General features: G+C 36.7%; 1 protein-coding gene across 1 annotated transcript in view; it reads left to right on the top strand.

Moving 5' to 3' along the window:
* Window positions 1-22559, top strand: part of MALRD1 (MAM and LDL receptor class A domain containing 1) — a 790469-nt gene that overhangs the window by 545899 nt on the left and 222011 nt on the right. The window contains exons 31-32 of the mRNA XM_064590300.1: window positions 9947-10075; window positions 18695-18853. Coding sequence (XP_064446370.1) covers window positions 9947-10075; window positions 18695-18853 — 288 coding nt within the window. The remainder of the gene's footprint in view (window positions 1-9946; window positions 10076-18694; window positions 18854-22559) is intronic.

Below are 22559 nucleotides of genomic sequence, written 5' to 3'. Positions count from 1 at the left end.
ATGGTCCACTAACTCTGATAACACTTCTGATAATTTCGACACAAGCTGAACTTTGCCATCACGGAGATCATCGAGGTTACATTTTCAGATGTCTTGCTAAGAATTATCTGATATGTGCATTGACCTTCCTAAAACCTAGCAGTTTTTCTAACATAAGATAGATTTAAATGCTCCTGCTGAATAGAAACTATGAAAGGTATTGTGAATTTCCGGATGTTTGAAAATACTGGTCATGCAATATTGTCAGTAGTGTTGAGATCTCCATTCATTTGCAAACTTGCCCCTGATCACATTTCCAGAGCAAGAGAGAACCCAAGTGAAATAAACATTTCATCTGTGAAGGAAGATTTGGGGTGCATGAACTTTTTCCAAAATATGTTTTGGCCTTTTTCTTTTTTATACCAGATGTTGCTCTTCCTTCAAATAGATCTGAACCTTCCATGTTTTCAATATGTTGCCAAACTTACTTGTTAAGGAAACTGAGAAGAAAGGAGTTTTGTAAAGGAAATTCATAAAGGAACCGCTTTGTCTCAGTCAAGTGGTCTGGTCTCCCTTTCTAATTGGTTAAATGACTAGCTGAGATGATAAACATTTTGAAAGGCCATCAGCTAAATAACTGTATTAAGTATTTATTAATGCAACACAGTAAGCTAGGGCTACTTTTTATTGCTCTCTGATGGCAACACATAAATATCTTTAATTAGTGCTATACATACTGTTTTATTAATAAATTTTTATCATCAGGTCATAAATTCTTTGAAGGTAAGAACTATTGCAGTGTCCACCATGTTGTCTGACAGTGGCTTAATTCATATTTCTAGGATGAATGAATACAAGATTCTAAGTTGTTGATACCACTTTGTATCATACTTTGTATGAGAGACTGATTTTCAGTATTCTCTTTTATTTTATTTTATTTTTTTTTAAAGATTTTATTTATTTATTTGAGAGAGAGAGAATGAGAAAGAGAGCACATGAGAGGGGGGAGGGTCCGAGGGAGAAGCAGACTCCCCGCCGAGCAGGGAGCCCGATGCGGGACTCGATCCCGGGACTCCAGGATCATGACCTGAGCCGAAGGCAGTCGCTTAACCAACTGAGCCACCCAGGCGCCCCAGTATTCTCTTTTAGAGATTAATATTAAATGGTTTACCTAAGGGCACAGAGCTTTTATAAGAATGGGGTTCAAATCATTATCTTGGTCCTCATATTTGGACTGCCCATTCACAATCAATATTTACTGTTTAGCGTTACCAATTCTCACTAGAGGGAAACTTACTTAGAATGATAAAACTTTTGAAACATACCTTCCATAAAAACTATCCAAAGATAATTTATCAACAAGTTAAAACAGACAAATGACAAGGAAAATCCACATATTAACAAGTAAAAAGAAACCATATTTATGGACGAATTCCTTCTTCCACCCACTACAAATGCATCTTAATATTTCTGTTTCAATGGATGCCCTCAGAAGCTGATAAATGTTTACCTTTATGTGAACACAAGATACAAAAAGTCATATATGCCAATTTCAGGGATTTTTTTGAAAGCATACATCTATCATTGGACAAAATGCAAGTAGCATAATGCTTATATTAAATAAAGAACATTATTATTTGGAGAAATTGTTTTATGGGACTTTCTTGGGGTCTTTTTTAGAATATATGATCTAAGACATTAAGAGGTTTTTTTTTTTTTTTTTTTTTTTTTTATTCATTTGAGACACAGAGATAGAGAGAGAACATGAGCAGGGAGAGAGGCAGAGGGAGAGGGAGAAGCAGGCTCCCAGCTGAGCCAGGAGCCCGATGTGGGGCTCGATCCCGGGACCCTGGGATCATGACCTGAGCCGAAGGCAGACGCTTAACCATCTGAGCCACCCAGGCTCCCCAAGAGTTTTTTTTAAATATTAAATTTATATTGAAATTTAGACTACAGAAGAAATGACAAAATTATATCCTGGGATATGCTTCCCACTCACTAAAACATATAAAAATATTTTGAAAAGCACAAATTAATACTCTAAACTGAAATTTAAAAAAAAAGAAAGAAAGAAAAAATCTACCAGTCCCAGGATGATAAAAAGGGATTCAAAACCTAGATCACAGGTGGAAGATAACTTTCCAGTGGCCTAAAGGATTTGGGGACCTGGACATAGAATATCATACCTTGGGACTGGATCTTTTACATGAAACCTTTGCATAAAGCCTGCTCCTTTCCAGGGAAGCCTCAAAGATACTTGTTGTCTGTCTAGGGACCTAGAAAAAACAAACAAAACAGGAGCTACCGTCATGAAACCAAAACCATAAAATTGTGCCACACCACATATAGGATGGAATATGATGTAAGAATGAGAACTCCAAACAACAAATTAATATTAAAATTTTTAGAACCACTTAAACTTAAAGGACAGTGCAGAAACCAATGTAAATTTATACTGTTGGGGCCACCTGCTACTGGGATTATGATACAGAAAAAAGGAAAGCATGAAAAAAGAATAGGCAGGATGCTAAATAAAAATAAACTTCTAGAAATAAATAAAATTATAACTGAACATTATCAATGGAAAAGTGAAGCAAAGAGATTAGAGAGACAACTGAAGAGTAAATCATCAAATTAATATGAGTTTGGGGCACCTGGGTGGCTCAGTCCATTGTGTCTGACTTTTGGTTTTGCCTCAGAGCATGATCTCATGGGTCCTGAGATCAGCCCCAGCTCTGCCCTCAGTGGGGAGTCTGCTTGAAGATTCTCTCCCTCTGCACATCCCCCTTGCATGTCCTCTAAATAAATAAATCTTAAAATAGCCATCAAAAGGAATGAGATCTTGCCATTTGCAACGACGTGGATGGAACTGGAGGGTGTTATGCTGAGCGAAATAAGTCAAACAGAGAAAGACATGTATCATATGACCTCACTGATATGAGGAATTCTTAATCTCAGGAAATCTGAGGGTTGCTGGAGTGGGGGGTGGGGTGGGAGGGATGGGGTGGCTGGGTGATAGACACTGGGGAGGGTATGTGCTCTGGTAAGCACTGTGAATTGTGTAAGACTGTTGAATCACAGACCTGTACCTCTGAAACAAATAATACATTATATGTTAAAAAAAAAGAAAGAAAGAAAAAGAAGAAGATAGCAGGAGGGGAAGAATGAAGGGGGGGAAATCGGAGGGGGAGATGAACCATGAGAGACGATGGACTCTGAAAAACAAACTGAGGGTTCTAGAGGGGAGGGGGGTGTGAGGATGGGTTAGCCTGGTGATGGGTATTAAAGAGGGCACTTTTTGCATGGAGCACTGGGTGTTATGCACAAACAATGAATCATGGAACACTACATCAAAAACTAATGATGTAATGTATGGTGATTAACATAACAACAAAAAAATTTAAAAAACACATGTATATATATATATGAGCTTACCAGAATGCAGCATAGCAAAGAGGGAAAAAAAAATGGAACAGAGATTAAGAGACACTGAGGATCAGAGGAGTAAATTCAACACTTTTCTAATAGGAGCTCCAGAGGTAGAGAAGAGAGACTTAGGGAAAGACACTAGTTGAAGAGATAATACTGATCATTTGTTATAACTGAAAAATGGCATGACTTTTCAAGTCATTATAGCTTAGAAACAATGACATCTCGGTGGCAAGGAGCAACCTAGTGCCCAGAGCTTGGCTTCTGATAACATTTTCCAATAAAAGGAACTAGGGCGGGGAGCCTGAGTGGCACAGTTGGTTAAGTGTCATGATCCCAGAGTCCTGGGATTGAGTCCCGCATCGGGCTCCTTGCTCAGTGGGGAGTCTGCTTGTCCCTCTGCTTCTCCCTCCTGCTCTGTTCTCTCTTGCTATATCTCTCTCAAATAAATAAAATCTTAAAAAAAAAAAAAAAGGAACTAGGGCTTCTTGAGAAACGGCTGATGGCTGATCCCTAGGACTGACCCAGGAAACATACAAGATGAGCCTGAAGCAACTTACAGTGCTAGAAAATAAGGTAGTGTGCAAAAAGAAAAGCCTACATTGATGGGGTATGTCAGAGGGACCCAGGAACCAACTGAAAGAGCTCCTCTTGGCCAAAGTTGGAACAATTTGAGCAATAAAATAAAGTTGCATTGTATTATGACTCAAAGTATAAAATATTCTTGAGTCCATACCGATATACTTACTGAATAAATAAGTAAATGAGAGAGACAAATTTCCATGCATAAGAATTCCAGGTAATTTATGTACATTCCCTGCCCTGAAGGAGAGGAGTGTAGATCACCACAGATGTGGCCTACACCCAGTGATTTCCTTCCAGAGAATGGAGTATGGAAAGGGATAGAAAAGGGACCTTAGAGTGGAGAATCATGGCAGGCACTACACAAGCCAAGTGAACAAGGTCAACGTGAACACTACCAAGTCCTGTTAATAGTTTGTATTCTTGTCACTACATGATGAAAATAACACTTCTCTAGTCTTTCTTCCCCTAAAACATTAATTCTATCTAATCGTGAGGGGAAAATAAATAAAACAATAACAACAACAACAACAAAACCCAAATTCCAGTAGAAAGGCGTCCCACAAAATACTTGACCAGTACACTCCAAATGGGAAAAGTCATCAAAAACAAGGTAAACCTGAGAAACTGTCAGAACAAAGAGTCACCTCACAAGACATGGCATTACCAACTAAATAGCATGGTCTTCAAAGGCAGGGAATATGCCCATTTTTTCTTGCATGTGATTAGTATAGTCTATATGAGAAATGAAGGTGCTTAAAAATGTATGCCCTTGTGAAATTTACTGTCTGAAATTGCAGAGCATATTGAATATCATCACTTGAAAAAGATGATAAAACTCATGTTTGCCTGCAAATACAATCTACAGAATGATTATATCTCGTTCTGTATAATGAACCCTGTATATAAAACTTTTAATCCAAATAGAAATTTAAAGTGGCAAGAGCTTCTTGATTGTCAATTCTGTTTCAAAGCTGAATAAAGCCAGTTTTAAATTGGAGTCCCTTTCAGGTTGGTGACAGTTCGTTCAAAGCCATAACGGATCAGCCTTACATATGCATCGTGCTTTTATTGGATGAAATATTTCAGCTACATTATTTTATAGACCTTTTCTTCATTGTAGGATTTTCAATTTATCATACTTTAGTTTTAGGTCTTTAGGATTCTGCCAACTTTTTTTTCTTTTTCCTTTTTTTTTTTTTTTTAAGAGAGGGAGGGGTAGGGACAAAGGGAGAGGGAGAGAGAGAATTTTCAGTAGGCTCCAGGCTCAGCACAGAGCCTGACATGGGGCTTGATCTCACAAGCCTGAAATCATGACCTGAGCTGAAATCAAGAGTTAGATGCTTAATTGACTGAGCCACTCAGGTGCCCTAACTTTTTTTTTCCTAAAATAAATACTCAGTCTAGTTTTTTTTTTTTTAATATGTCCTATTCTGCCAGCCATATTATCTTTAACTCTATTATGAGCACCAATGTTCTTTCCATTCTTATAACTATGCAATATGTGAGATTATCGTTCATTCCACATATTTGTCAACCAGGTTAGTAGGTACTGCTTTTATCATTTTGACTGAATAAAGAAATTGAAAGTGGCTAAATATGTGTAAGACATTCCCACTAACATAATCTGCCTTTTCTATTTACCAGGTTTTTGGTAGCAACTGTCTGACTGACTACATTCTTGTCTTAAAGAAGATCTATTTTTCTTAGAATTGTAGGCTTTTTTCTTTTTTCTTGGTGCGATATCTGTGCTATAGAAATTTTAGCCATTGCTTGCTTTACTGCAATTCAAAGCATTGACCTGATTTCTTTTCATGTCACTGCTATTCTATATTGTTAAGGAAATGAGCCTCATTCAGAGATGTAGTCTATTTTAGTCACTTTTAAAAACTAAAGAATGAATTGTTTAAAGTCAAAACACATTTCCTCTGTGGAGTAATTATATATGGCTCCACAGCCTATGGCATGGAGAAATAAAATAATCCCCAATGCATAGCGTTGCATACTAAATAATGTCCACATACTGCTCTGGGTTAACTATAAATTCTCACTAGTGTTATTTAAAAATTATGTGGCAAAGCTTCTAAACCACTCAATGGACCTTTAATTCTTCTTGCTGATGCCCATAGTTAAACTATTTGCCATTTTCTTAGATGCCTTCTTTTCATTCTACATATTTATTACTATATTTTACTGGTAAATTATTTCTGGAAATTATACAAGTTAAAACTTGCATTTTTATCAAATCCATGGATATTTACTATTTTTCTTCATGGAAATACGACCTAACTTTGAGTAAATTACCCTCACCTCAGGCACACCAGCTCTGTACCTATAATAATCTGTGTAACAAAGGAATTGTGAGATTTATTTAATTTGTTGAACTAGATAAAAATAGTTTGGGACCTTTAATTCACATCTCTGTGAAGGTATGAAATACCATCATTGTACTTCCTGTGATTTAAAATGATATTCAAATATGTAAATTGCTATAGATTGCTTTGAGTAATATGGACTTTTAACAATATTGGTTCTTCCAATCCATGGGAATAGAATATCTTTCCATTTTTTTATATCATCTTCAATTTCTTCCATCAGTGTTTTAAAGTTTTCAGAGTCCAGGTCTTTCACTCCTTGGTTAAGTTTCTTCCTAGGTATTTTATTATTTTGGGTAGAATTGTAAATGGGATTGTTTTCTTAATTTCTCTTTCTGATACTTTCTTATTAGTGTATAGAGATGCATATTAATTTTGCATCTTATGACTTTACTGAATTCATTTATTCTAGCAGTTTTTTGGTGGAGTCTTTAGTGTTTTCTATATAGAGTATCATGTCATCTGCAAATAGTAAAAGTTTTACTTCCTTACCAATCTGGATGCCTTTTATTTCCTTTTCTTGTCTGATTGCTGTGATTAGGGCTTTCAGTACTACCTTGAAAAAAAGTAGTGAGAGTGGACATCCTAGTCCTGATCTTAGATGAGAAGCTCTCAGTTTTTCTCCCTCAAAGATGGTATTAACTGTGGATTTTTCATATATGACTTTTATTATGTTGAGGGATATGTTCCCTCTGAACCTACTTTGTTGATAGTTTTTGTCATGAATGGATGTTGTACTTTGTCAGATGTTTTTTCTACATCTCTTGAGATGATTATATGGTTTTTGTCCTTTCTCTTGTTAATCTGATGTGTCATGTTGATTAATTTATGAGTAATGAACCACCCTTGCATCGCAGGAATAAATACTACTTGATTTTAGTGAATGATTTTTTTCATGTGTTGCTGGATTCAGTTTGCTAATATTTTGTTGAAGATTTTTGCATCTATGTTCATCAGAGGTATGGGCCTATAGTTCTCTTTTTTTGGTTTTGTCTTTTTCGGGTTTCAGTATTGGCAAATCTGGCCTTATAGAATGAATTTGGAAACTTTCTTTCCTCTTTTATTTTTGGAATAGTTTGAGAAGAATTGGTATAAATTCTTTAAATGTTTGATAGAATTTACCTGTGAAAATTGTTAAAATGGCCATACTACTCAAAGCAATCTATAGATTTAATGTAATCCCTATCAAAATACCAATGACAGTTTTCACAGAACTAGAACAGATATTCCTAAAATTTGTATGGAACCCCAAAATACCCTACGTAGCTGAAGCAGTCTTGAAAAAGAAGAACAAATCTGGAGGCATCACTATCCCAGATTTCAAGATATACTACAAAGCTGTAGTAATCACAACAGTATGGTAGTGGCACAAAAAACAGACATATCAATCAATAGAACATAATAGAGAATCTAGAAATAAACCCACACTTATATTGTCATCTACTACAGAGGAGGCAAGAATATACAATGGGGAAAAACAGTTCTTTCAACAAATGATTTTGGGAAAACTGGACAACTACATGGAAAAGAAACTGGACCACTTTCTTATACCATTACACAAAAATAAACTCAAAATGGATTAAAGACTTAAATATGAGACCTGAAACTATAAAACTGCTAGAAGAAAACATGGGCAATAATTTCTTTTACATCAGCCATAGAAACATTTTTCTAGATATGTCTCCTCATTCAAGAGAAACAAAAGCAAAATTAAAATCTCGTGATTAAACCAAAATAAAAAGCTTTTACACAGCAAAGGGAAAAATCAACAGGACAAAAAAAAAATCTACTCAATGGGAGAAGATATTTTCAAATGATATATCTGATAAGGGGTTACTATCCAAAATATATGAAGAACTTACACAACTCAATATCAAAAAAAATCATATTTAAAAAATGGACAGAGGACACATAGACATTTTTCCAAAGAAGACATACATATGGAATGAGGACATATGAAAAGGTGTTCAGCATTACTAACCATCAAGGAATTGCAAATCAAAACAATTCCTTTATAGCTGTCAGAATGGCATAAACAAAAACAAAAATGAAACACACACACACACACACAAGAAATAGCAAGTGTTGGCAAGAATGTGGAGAAAAAGAATCCTCATGCACTATTGGTGGGAATGAAGATTGGTACAGCCATGGTAGAAGACAGTGTAGAGGTTCCTTAAAAAATTAAAAGTAGAATTATCTTATGATCCAGTAATTCCACTACTGGATATTTTTCCAAAGCAAATGAAAACACTATTTCAAAAAGATACATTCACCCTTAAGTTTATTGCAGCCTTATTTACAATAGTCAAGATATTGAAGCAATTCAAGTGTCCATTCGTAGATGAATGGATGTGATGTGTGTATATACAAATATACACACACACCATACCCTATATATAAAGATGTGATGTACACACACACACACACACACACACACACACACACACTGGAATATTATTCAGCCATTTGCAACAACATGGATGGACCTAGAGGGTGTAATGCTAAGTGGAATAAGTCAGTTAGAGAAAGACAAATATCATATGATTTCACTCATATGTGGAATTTAAGAAACCAAACAAAGAAAAAAAAGAGACAAAAAAACAGACTCTTAAATACGGAGAACAAACTAATGGTTACCAGAGAGGAAGGGGGTGGAGGAGAACAGGTGAAAGAGATAAGTGGGATTAAGAATATACTTACCTGACCACTGAGTAATGTATAGAATTGGTGAATATCTGTATTGTACACCTGAAACTAATATAACACTGTATGGTCATTATACTTCAATTAAAAAGTATGAATTTCTTTGAAAATTCTATGTTCATTCCTAAGCTCCCTTTAGATGAAACTAGTATGCCTTCTGTTATTATACCCAGAATTTATTAAGCACAAACTATGGATTAGGGACTGTGTTTGCCTAAGAAAACACATCCCAAACTCCTGCTTCTAAGGGGCTTGGAGTCTGGAGGGGCAGGCAGAGCTGTAATACAGCTTTTCTATGAGGTGGTAAACATTTAACATAGGAATAGAAGGGTTCTTAGGTGGCATGAAACATAGAGAACCCAACCTGGGGCTTGGTTGACCAAGAAAAGGCAACACAAGGGGAGAGGGAAGCTGTTTCCTTGAGTTCCGAGGTTGAGCAGACCTCCAGGAGCACAAGAGGGAATGGTCAGTGTAGGTGAAGGAATTAGCGGATGTGCTAACAGGAAAAGATGAAGAGCATGTGACCTGTTGGTGAGCCCTTCAGGAGTAGGATGTACTGTAGTTTAATTGCAGGTACTTACGAGGAGAGTTGCAGAAAATGGGACTAGAAAACTAAGCTGGAACCCAACGCAAATTATTTTTAGTGCCTGGATTAAGATGTTGGATTTAAGGAATGGATGATTTTGAAGGCCACAGTCTGTATAACTTGCTGAAAAATTGGATGTGGGACTGAGCGGGGAGGTGTCTAGAAGTCTGCCTTGGATACCTATTAAAATCAGTAACTTAACTTGAATGTATCTATAAACCTACTAAAAGGAATATTCAAATTTAAAGAAGTATAAAAATGACTTTGTTTTTATTTTTTTTTTCCCCAGTGGGAGAGACTTCTGAGAGTTGCCCGGAAGCCACTGATTTTTTGTGCCACGACAAGAAGTGTGTTGCATCCCACCTTGTCTGTGACTATAAGCCAGACTGCTCTGATAGGTCTGATGAGGCTGACTGTGGTAAGTGGATCTGTTTGCTCTGATGTAGCCCATTCAGCACAGATTTCACTTTATTGGGAAAGTAACATACTGGCATTGATGACGGAGAGGAAATGTTCTTTTCATGCACCGGAGTAGATTTAAAATAGCCAGAACCTTTTTTTTCCCAGCTTCTCTATCCACGCATCCAAATCGCAGCCCTCTCAACCGTTTTACCCCAATACTAAACACCACAGCAAATCTTGTCAAAAAATTTCTCAACATGTCATTGTGCAGAACTGCATGGGGGGTCAGAATTTTAATCACCAGAAACTGACCTATCTGTCTACATTTCTTCATTGGTTTTCATTTCCTTTTCCATTTTATGGAAAGATAAGGCTAAAAATGAGCGCTTCAAATAAATACGAGTAAATGATTAATTTTATCAATTACATTGCTCTGGGAAAGGAGAACTAGATTGGCCACATTGTTTTTTTTTTATTCAAACTTTAATTCAAGTGATTTTTTTTTTTTAAGATCTTATTTATTTATTTGAGAGAGAGGATGAGAGGAGAGAGAGCACATGAGAGCGGGGAGGGGCAGAGGGAGAAGCAGACTCCCCGCCGAGCAGGGAGCCCGATGCGGGACTCGATCCCGGGACTCAAGGATCATGACCTGAGCCGAAGGCAGTCGCTCAACCAACTGAGCCACCCAGGTGCCCAATTCAAGTGATTTTTAAAAGTCATGCATAAAACCAAGTATGTAGTTTTCAAATATGAGCATGTATTTAAATCCAAAAAAAATTGTTTTTGTATTTCTTATTAATGAGCCTTCATAGGGAACCTCGCTACCATATAGGCTACCTTTTGCAGTTAGGGTTTGCTGCATAGCAAACTCCCTTAAAGGTTAGTAGCCTAAAAAAGTTTCATTTTGCTCTCAATTTTGTGGATCAGTAATTCAGAAAAGAATCAGCGAGGCAGGTTCTCATCCACATGGCTCCAACTGGTATACCTGGAACTGGAGTGTCACTTTCAAGATGGCTTCCTCCCCTCTGGGTTTGGCACATTGGTACTCTTTGGTCTCTCTGTCTGGCTTGACATACATCTCATTCTCCAAGGCAATCTAACGTAGCTTGGGCTTTCCATAACAGGGCTGTCACGGGACAGCCAGGTATCTTGCATGGGATTGGTTTTTACCAGAGTAAATGCTCTCAAGAGCAAGTATTCCAAGAGCCACAGGAAAAACAGGAAGAATTCGTATGACTTAGCCTCAGAAATTCTAGAATGTCACTCTTGGCTCTTTCTAATGGTCATGCAAATTAAAATGTCTAGCTTCAATTCAAAGAGAGAAAGGGGATAGACTCGCCCTTTGGGACAATGTCATGCATGTACACGAAGGGAGTACCACAGAAGTCATGTTCCAGTTTTTCTTTTTAACTCAGTATCATCTTTATTCCTCAGGATCTTAGAGTAATGATGCTTCTGAAGTATTCATTTTATCATCTTTTTTTGTATTTATTAATTTTCTTAAATTGTGGTAAAATGTACATAACATAAAATTGACCATTTTAACCATTTCTAACTGTATAGTTCAGTGGCATTAAGTGCATTTGCGTTGTTGTCCAGATACCACCACTCATCTCCAGAACATTTTTTCATCTGGAAAAACTGAAACTCTATACCCTATACTATATACCCTATACTCTAAACAATTAACACCCCATTTTCCCTCCCCCAGCCCCTGAAAGCCACCATTTGATTTTCTGTTTCTATGCATTTGACAGTTTGGGTATGTAATACCAGTATGTGGAATCATACAGTATCTGTCTTGCTGTGATAGGCTTATTTTACTTATCATAAATTTCTCAACATTAATGCTATATTTTAATTTTAAACCAAAGTGTCAAGGAAGTGAAAATCACTGGCACTTCTTAAGACTGTACTATCAGTGCTACAGTATTATAATCTTATTTTATAAACGATTATGTATTTCCTTTATAATATATGCCCATTCTCAAATGAAATTTATAATATATTGAAAAATACTTTATAGTGTTCTTTTTTAAAAGCTTCTATTTAAATTTAAGTTAGTTTTCTTTCCCTAGTGTTCTTCCTAGCTTTTTTTTCTTTTTTTTATTATGTTATGTTAATCACCATACATTACATCATTAGTTTTTGATGTAGTGTTCCATGATTCATTGTTTGCGTATAACTTGGAACTTCCTAGCTTTTTTAAAAGCACTCCAAAAAAATATATTTTTTGATACTGACTGTAGAGAACCGATTGCAATGGAGCTCAAAAAACCGCTCCAAGACGTTTGTAAAATCACTATTTTCCCCACCAGGCATAACAAGTAGAGAGTATTTAGAAATCACCACCAAAACAAAATAAAAATTCTAAGGGAAGAATAATTTGAACATGATGACATTGACATAATAAACCAGTGAGGGGAAGGATAGCTGTTCACGTGCACAAAGAAAAAATAGTTACAGGAAGTACATTTTCTTCCTCTCATTTCAAGATGCACATGTATTGAACATATTCATATAAAAATTATATTCTTCCATTTATTGCTGTTCTTAGTATGGGCTAGGAACAACTTTCTAAATGTTGAATAAGTAGAAAAATGAATAAGACATCGTCTTAGACTTAAGCAACTTACTTTCTACTGTGGGGGAAGGGCAGGGGGATATATTAAAATACAGTGTTCTTTGCTTTTTGAAAAAGTTAGTTGTAAAAGAATTCTGATTGCTTTTGGAATGTAGCAAGTGCTATTAATAATAAGGTTATCCCAGTGTATTTGGGGAGTGCCGATAAAGAATAGTGGGTGTGTGCACGCGTGCGTGCGTGTGCCCGGGCAACGAAAGTATCGGCTTGTAAAACCTAAAAAGTTACTAAGTATTTTGGTTTTTCAAATGTGAATGCTGTTCCCCCCCCCCCCTTGGCTTCACTCATTTTTCCTCTCAGTCTCCTTTATATGATTTTTATTTTTCCCACAGCTATTTGAAGTATTGATGTAAAAGTACACAAAGGCAGTTTTGATTTTCAGAACCTGAGTCAGTTGCACACTCATATTTGTTAGCGTTACCTACAACTTTGGTGGACAACTACATGCAGTGTTTGATTTTATTAAAATTAAAACAATATGTTGACAAATGAAATAGTCACTTTCCTTAAGACCTTTGATAGGCTTTGTTCACATCCAAAAGGAACACTACACAATACACATGGGTATACCGGTGACTTATTGATTCTGCAGAGTGACTTCATCACTTATTTTATGTTGATATTCTTTTGGATACACTGGAGGCATCGGGGTTAGATTCCTGCAATCAGATAACCTGTTGTGGATGACGAAATAAATTACAAAATTTTCAAAATGGCCTTTGGAGAAATATAAGGAAAAAATGGACCTTTGGTTTATTAAACTGAAGTCTTCATTTTGATGCTGACCCTCCTATGCTGAGCAATTATTTAAATTCTCGGGGACTCGTTTCCTCATCTTTATATTAGATAGAATCATATCCATTCTATAGAGTACTTTGAGAATTAAATGGCATAAAGAACATATTTGTTTAGTCTTCTAGGATTAATAATGTTAGCCTCTTTCATTTCATTATTTTTATACTCTTGAAATTTGTCAGTCATGGTGGATGTTATTATATGTACTTTATATGCTTATCAGAAAATAAACTCAGCGATTCCTCATAAGTTTTTACTGTAGGTTATAAACAAAGATAAATTTTTCTTTTACATCTCTAACTTCTGTTGCAAAAATTCATGGTTTAGAATAAATGAAATCGATTCTTTTTAAAAGAAATAGTTAAGTAAAAAAATGTGCTCTTTTCTTACATGGAACAAAATTATCACCTAAAGCCTGTGTTAAGTGTTCCTTGTACTCTAGGCTAGGGATGTGCAGGGTATGGATGCATGCATTCTCTGCTGCCTTTTACAACAGTTACAAATATCACGGGCTCCTGGGTGGCTCAGTTGGCCGCTGCCTTTGGCTCAGGTCATGATCCTGGAGTCCTGGGATCGAGCCTCATGTCGGGCTCCCTGCTCAGCAAGGAGCCTGCTTCTCCCTCTCCCACTCCCCCTGCTTGTGTTCCCTCTCTCGCTGTCTCTCTCTGTCAAATAAATAAATAAAATCTTTAAAACAAACAGACAAAAAAACCCAAATATCATTATCCAGTCAGAGCCTTCTTTCCCACTGAACCCAGAGTCTTCAAAATCCTTCACAATGCAGCATTCTATGAAGCCATTTCATGCTGAGGAGAAAGTATTAAATATCCCTGTATTATGCATTGTGGTATAGCAAAATAAGGTGCATATGTGAATATGATGAATTAAAAATAATTATGGGGCTAGCTCTTAAAAAATATATAGGTAAGTTGATCAATATGTACACTAGCCATACCACTGTATGGCTGAATACCATACCACTGGGGAAATGCCATTTGTTTAAATGTTGTTGGTAATGCTTTTAAGTCTATTCCAGGAATCATGACAAAGATCACAATTTAGAAAATACTTTATCAAAAGCAATAACCATTTTGAAAATACCAACCACATAATCATCATCAAGAAATATTACAAAGTTCCTCATATCATTTATGATTTAATAGGTATATATGGAACCACTCTGGGCAGTAGTAATACTGCCCACATAGAAACGTTTATAGTAATTCAATGGTGAACAGTTACAGTGACAATCCACAATAAAGAAGTAATGAATTTCCAAATGAGTAGTAATAACTATAATCGCTGTTAAGGGCCATAAAACCCACATGCACACATACTCTGACGTGGTCTGGAAAGGGAAAGATAGGACATAAGTTGAACATTCGAAGATGGGTATGATTTGCTAGATGGAATGAAGAAGATACATTAATTAATATACTTGTAGCAGAAACTTCAGCGTCAACCAGCTTAACATCAAGGTAATTCCTGTTAGTTGCCTGGCCCTCCTTTGTGTTTCTTAAAAACAGAACTCCCAATTTTATTTGCGGTGGCTTGTGACCAACTACAAATACCGTCTTTCCCAAACTTCCTTGTAGCTGCCAGAGGCCAATGAGATACACATGGGAATTTGGGGGAAGGTATCTCTTTTAGAAGGAAAAACACCAGACTAGAAAAAAAGTGTCTTCTCCTTTCCTCTTCTCACTTCTATCAATGCCTTGAACATATGTGATACGAGGAAGTACCACAGTCCTCTTGCAACCATGAGTGAGCAGGAGGATGACAAGATGACAGAAAGAACAGATGGAAAATATGTGCTTCACAACCACACAGTTGAACCACAATACTAACTTTAAACGGACAACTTCCTGGCTTCTGTTTAATTGAGATGAATTAATTCCTGTCTATTTCAGCTCCTACTACTTGAGTTTTCAGTTGCTTGGAACCAACCAATTTTTAACTAATACAATAAGGAAACTGTATTATCTCCAGTAGCAAGAGGTCAAAAGCAAGGAATCCTAGAGTTGGTTGATTTTAGCAACTTCTGTTATCAAAAATTAGAACTACATGGACTCCCTTCTTAATCCTGTGCCATCTTCATGTAACTGACTTTGTAATAAAGTCAGCTACCCATATAATCTCTTCAGTCCCATAGTTCACATCTTTACAGTGATATCCTGAGAAAGAATAAATGGATTTTCTGTCTTTTGACTTGTTTTTAAGAACAAGGCAAACTTTTCCTATGTGCCTTTTCCACAATAGGGCTCAATGTCTAGAACTGTATTCCAGGATTATGGCTAAACTAAGGCGAGAACAATGCTCATCACGATTACTTAGATAACTTATAAGTCATCTCTGGCTATCTGAGTGAAAGAAGGTGATTATAGTCAAATAAAATAGCAATTCTGTCCTCTTCAAGAGAGGAGAAGAATGAATGATAAATGAACCCCCAAATGCTAGAGAAAACATTCCAAAAATAGAGGAAAGTAGTCCTAAACATAAAAGTTGAAAAAAAATAAGTTTTTATTTAAGAAAGAATTTTCTGAAAAATTTAGTTGGCATAGAGGCAATTTTAAGATTCAGTTTCAAAAACATTTTGCATCAAAGGAAAGGTTATTGTATGCAAGACAAGGGGTTTAGGAGAGTGTATTCAAACAATGTGAAAAACCTGATATTTTGAGCAATGGAAATAACACAAGAGCATTCTTAAAGATGATTAATGTGGTTTGGGTTTGTAAAGTTGATCAATGAAGGCTACACTGAAAAAAAAAAAGGGCTCTTAAAATAAACCAGGGGCTTGGACCAATGGAACTGGAACAGGGGTTATAAACTTCAAGGGAAGGAGAGAGTTAAGTTCTCAAAGAGAACCTACAAGTGTTGGTGATAGATTGAATATGGGAATGAGGAATGTAGAACCAAAGGTAAGTCCAAAGGTAGAATTTTAAAAAGAGGGAGAAGATTCATGCTCTGAACTTAATCAGTAATCTCAGGGAGAAGAGCTCATTTGGAGAGGTGAATGATGAGTTCATTTTAGGCTTTTTGATTTTGCAACGACAGTTGCATATTCCAAGTTGAGTATTTAACAAGCATTTGAAGATAAACACCTGCTTTCCATCCTGGCTGTAGATTTGTAGGCCATCTGCATTAAAGTGTGAAGGACCATGAGAAAGGATGAGTGAAAGCTGTACAGAGTGAGAAATTTAAGCATATAAAATTCAATCAAGAGGGGCACCCTGGCTGTGTCTGCAAGTTGTAAGAAAGGAATTGGTAGAAAATGTGAGATTGAAGGACCTGGGATAGCTCTCTAACTGAAATAAATGGAGCCATAGAATGCTAATAGCTATAGAATTCTTGATAAGGTGCTGAGATCATAAACTGGGATTAGCCCTAGAGAAGAGAAAGGAAAAATGACATAATTTAGAGGTAGAGAGAATGAAATATAAGAGAATTTATCCTGATTGTATCTACATCTTTAGAGTCATACATAAAGTCATATGTTAGATAGGTGGAACAGAAGATTCAAGGGTGGTTACAGAGAATCAAAAAGGATATAGAATAATTATTATAGGTCCTGTGTGTTAGGGAGTCAGTTATGTAGAAATGCAATAGTGCAAATCCTGTATGTGACATCATTCTAAAGAACACATAATGGCTGTTTTATGTTTATATTGGAAGATTCTGCATGTTTGCAGTTGTGTTAGCTAAACGCTTGGAGAACTAGATTTCTTACTTTTAGCCATATTGCATAGCATAGTATAAACTTATTTATATCATGATACTAAAAAGATAAACATAGGAGGGGATATAGAGAGCCCATAAATAAGCATATAAAATTAAATGCATTATATGCCATGTCGAATGAATGCAAGAAATGCATATAATTAAAAATGATTCTAGACTTTAGGGATAAGATGCAATCATGCCTGAGAAGTGAAATGCTGATATTTAATGAAAATATGGTCAGGAATCCATAAGATTTTCTATAGAATTATTTAAAGCTTTGTTTTCGATATGTTTGGCATCCATTTTATCAGCAAGACTTTCTTCTGATGCAATTTCTTTATGCTAGTATTAGTTTTACATTAAGAAGTTATGAACGGGAAACCATCTGGAAAAGAAATATTAAAAGCAACCTAAATGTCATCTCTCTAAAGAGGAAGGAAAAGTCAATAACAATTTCAATTGATTCATACTGGTTAAATCACACAGTCATTCTGTCTATACAGCACAGTTTTACAGTGAATGCTCAAAAATAATAACTGCTCTGCAAAAAAAAAAAGTTAAAGAAAAATGAAAGCAGATATCAATTGTATTATGGTAGTTTTCGCAGGTGACTAAGTAGTAGACTTTCAGCTATTATCTGGTAATTTTTCTCATTATGAATAACTTAACTTTTAATGAATTATCAATCAGCACTTAGAACTTTTTTTAGTGACTAGCTCTGAAATGTTGTATGCGGATGGTTAGTATGGTATGCTGAGAGGGTTTGTGTCCTCTACCGTTTACTACTTCTCCAAAGGCACCTTTTTTTATTTTTTTTTATTTTTTTATTTTTTTTAAAGATTTTATTTATTTATTTGAGACAGACAGAATGAGAGAGACAGAGAGCACATGAGAGTGGGGGAGGGTCAGAGGGAGAAGCAGACTCCCTGCCGAGCAGGGAGCCCGATGCGGGACTCGATCCTGGGACTCCAGGATCATGACCTGAGCCGAAGGCAGTCGCTTAACCAACTGAGCCACCCAGGTGCCCCAAAAGGCACCTTTTTTTAGTTAATGACTTTGCCCTTCTAATGGTCTATGCTGTTCAAACACCAGTGTGAACACAGGGACTGAATTAAACTTCCAGACAACTGAAGCTGTTGATTTATTCGATCTGACTTATCTGTATTATCATAATATTTTGTTCATTGCTCATGTGTAGACACAGTTTTATGTATCATCTATAATATTATTAGTCAATCCATACAACTTCTTCATGGATAAATGACAATATTCATGCGCTGCCTCTAGATTTTCTGATTAAAAAAAAAAGCTACAGTGTACAATTGAAATTACCAGTGGATGCAAATGTCCTGGTTCTTTAAATTTATGAATAAGTAATTAAAACAGGCAGGCACTGATTCTGAACAATCACAAATGTAGTATAATACCAAGTGTAATGTCCATTTCCAGAACATTCTATTACTATCTTCATTTCCATAGGCCGTTATACAAACACAGCAGGAAGTTGCCATTTTGAAACTTCAGGAAACTGGACCACAGCCTGCGGTCTTACTCAGGACTCTCAAGATGACTTGGACTGGGCCATTGGCACCAGAATTCCTGCCGAAACATCTAGTCCAGACATTGATCACACCCCAGGTAAGTCTAGCAGAGATTCCCAGGCTCAGTAATTCACCCCTGGCTTAACCATTTGAGTGAATATCAGAGAGCATTCCTTGTGTCTGTATGTGGGTAGAGCTGAATAGCCTTCATGAGAAGAGAGTTAATCCTTCTTTGTAACCTCTGAATTATTGAATAGACCCAGAACTAACATTGCTACTACAGCAAGAAAACCCACGACTCCTGTTTTAAGAGACACACAGATTTTATTTACTCAACACATAGGGGACATTCAGGTGAATGCATGCAGTAGGCAGAAGTTAGCAGTGATGAGTTCTCTCGCGGCCACAGTGGCCAGCAGCTGGCCACCAGTGTTGTTCCAGTCCCTCTGAAGTGTAGGGGCCGAGATGTAAAAGGTAAGTGGTGATGGAAGGAATGAACATCAACAAACTCTTGACAGGGTTTGCCTCCTTCCTTGTGATTTGAAGTTAATGGAATCCTTAATGGTCTTACAGGTAATAAGGTCAGAGCAGAAGTAAGCTAGTATTCTTATTTACTTTTACCCTGAAGTCTTGCCTACTCAGCACTTCCCTCCCCACCCCCACCTTAGGAATCTAACTTTTGTTAGGGATAAAAAATCATTTTAGAGACAAATTTTCTTAGGGATAAAACTCGTCTAAATATTCTTAGGGATAAAATCTAGTTTTTCTTAGGGATAAAAAAAAATAACCTGAGATATTTGTGCTGGTTACTTTTATGTGTCAGCTTGGAGGTGTCTTTGGATGAGGTTAACATTTAAATCAGTGAACTTTGAGTAGATTACCCTCCATAATGTGGGGGTGGGGTGAGGGGGCTCATCCAATCAGTTGAAAGCCTAAATGGAACAAAAAAGACTGGCCTCCCTGAGCAAGAGGTAATTAATTCCCCCCAAGGCTGCATTCGGACTTCATCTGCCCTGTTGGCTTTCCTGGTCTCCAGCCCACCAGCCCACACTGTGGATTAGGGGCTTACCAGCCTCTGCAATCACATGAGCCAACTCCGTATGTAAATGTCTTTCTAGATTCATACACATTTTATTGGTTCTGCTTCTCTGGAGAACTCTAATACAATATTACTCAAAACAGTTGAAGCATAGGTATGATGAAAAAGAACAAGATTATAATGGAATTAATTAAAATGACTTTTCAAAGGAAAAGTATGCAAGATTGTCTCAGCCATTTTTATGACTAGCAAAAGGAGAAGAATACTTGTATTATTTATATATTTAGGCAGATTGAAAACATCATGACATTCAATTACAGCCTACGTCTTCAGTTTTGTTTGAAAGTTGGCCCCTAATGCATCTCCAGATTGAATATTCTTACTCCTTTTGACCTGCCAAATTGTATTTCTTCTTCCTCACCAAGAGTGGTTTGGGTTTTTTGTTTTGTTTTGTTTTGTTTTGTTTAAAGCATGAAGTTAGTATACACAAGATTAGAGGTTAATGGAACTGGATAGGGAATCAAGACACTGAGGTCAGTAATTAGGAGGATTTAATGTATAACAGAGATCAATTCAAAGGGGAAAAAGATATAGTCTTTATTAGTATGGTGTTGGCATATCTGGTTATATGGCTGAAATGAAATGACATTAAGCCCCAGTTTTACTTTTGTGTATTTTATATACAGAAATATATTTGGATGGATTAAAGACTTAAATGCAACAAGTAAAAACAATAAAACTTGCAAGAAAACAGAGGGTAAAACTATGTGCAATGTAAAGACATGGTCTCACTTCCAAAAGCCCAGAAGCTGCAAAAGAAAAGGTGCACATATTTAATGATGAAAAATTATAGCCGTGGCCTAAAAATTCCATAAACAAAATTAACAGGCAAACAGTAGGTTAGAAAAAAAAAATTTGTGTGTCAATTACAAGTAGGATACATATAGATAACTCTTAGAGACTTACCGGAGATGAAAATTTTAACAACCAGAAAAGATCTGCATAACTCATTCGCAGATGATCAAATTCAAATAATCAACAAAAATATTAAATGATGCTCAAGTCCACAAGTCATCAGAAAAATACAAATCAAAATAAAAAGATGGGGAAAGGTTTTCAAACAAATGGCCAACAGACACATGAAAAAGTGCTCAATATCACTCGGCATCAGGGAAATCCAAATCAAAACCTCAATGAGATACCACTTCACACCAGTCAGAATGGCTAAAATTAACAAGTCAGGAAACGACAGATGTTGGCGGGGATGCGGAGAAAGGGGTACCCTCCTACACTGTTGGTGGGAACGCAAGCTGGTGCAGCCACTCTGGAAAACTGTATGGAGGTTCCTCAAAAAGTTGAAAATAGAGCTACCATATGATCCAGCAATTGCACTGCTGGGTGTTTACCCCAAAGATACAAAAGTAGGGATCCGAAAGGGTACGTGCACCCCGATGTTTATAGCAGCAATGTCCACAATAGCCAAACTGTGGAAAGAGCCAAGATGTCCATCGACAGATGAATGGATAAAGAAGAGGTGGTATATATATACAATGGAATATTCTGCAGCCATCAAAAGGAATGAGATCTTGCCATTTGCAACGACGTGGATGGAACTGGAGGGTATTATGTTGAGTGAAATAAGTCAAACAGAGAAAGACATGTATCATATGACCTCACTGATAAGAGGAATTCTTAATCGCAGGAAACAAACTGAGTGTTGTTGGAGTGGGGGGTGGGGTGGGAGGGATGGGGTGACTGGGTGATGGACACTGGGGAGGGTATGTGCTCTGGTAAGCGCTGTGAATTGTGCAAGACTGTTGAATCTCAGATCTGTACCTCTGAAACAAATAATGCAATATATGTTAAGAAAAAAAAAAGAAGAAGAAGAAGGTAGCGGGAGGGGAAGAATAAAGCGGGGGAAATCGGAGGGGTAGACGAACCATGAGAGACAATGGACTCTGAAAAACAAACAGGGTTCTAGAGGGGAGGGGGGTGGGAGGATGGGTTAACCTGGTGGTGGGTATTGAGGAGGGCACATTCTGCATGGAGCACTGGGTGTTATGCACAAACAATGAATCATGGAACACTTCATCTAAAACTAATGATGTAATGTATGGGGATTAACATAAGAATAAAATAAATAAATTAATTAATTAATTAAAAAAAAAAAAGCCACCAATAGATGGCTGAGAAATGGAGAGCAGGTAGCTAGAGAATACTCATCCATGGTTATGGGAAATTTTCCATTTTGGAAAGCATTCTGACCATATAGAAATAAAAGGACCACCACATAAGCACGTATGTATAAGGATATTTACCTCAGCATTGTTTGCAGTTGAAAATAATGGGAAATAAAATGAGTGTCCCTCATTCATACAGTCATTTATTTGTTCCCTTGTTCGTTCATTCATTGGCCTGTTGAATGCTAGGCACTGTTCTAGGTGCTGGGGATACATTAGTGAGTAAAACACAATTGCCACAGTGGAGTTCATGTTCTAGAAGGAGGGAAAAGCTAATTGAATCAACATGGTAAGTAAATAAAGTATGTGGCCCATTAGAAGCTGAGTGGAAAAAGGAATAGAGTAAGTAGGATTGAGAAGGCATATGGATGGTTGGGGAAGGATTACAGTTTCTAGGCTGGTCAGTTAGGCTGTGGTGGGAAAATGCCATTCAAAAAAGACTTGAAGGCGGTGACTAGTGAGCCTTTTGGATTCCTAAGCAAGAGTATTGTGGTCAGAGGGAGGGCCAGTGCCAAATGCCCTGA

Source organism: Mirounga angustirostris, unplaced genomic scaffold (assembly GCF_029215605.1).
Source record: "Mirounga angustirostris isolate CCGP_5_RB_7025 unplaced genomic scaffold, mMirAng1.0.hap1 SCAF_5, whole genome shotgun sequence".
Taxonomy (NCBI): domain Eukaryota; kingdom Metazoa; phylum Chordata; class Mammalia; order Carnivora; family Phocidae; genus Mirounga; species Mirounga angustirostris.
This window is presented reverse-complemented; position numbering and strand designations above follow the sequence as displayed.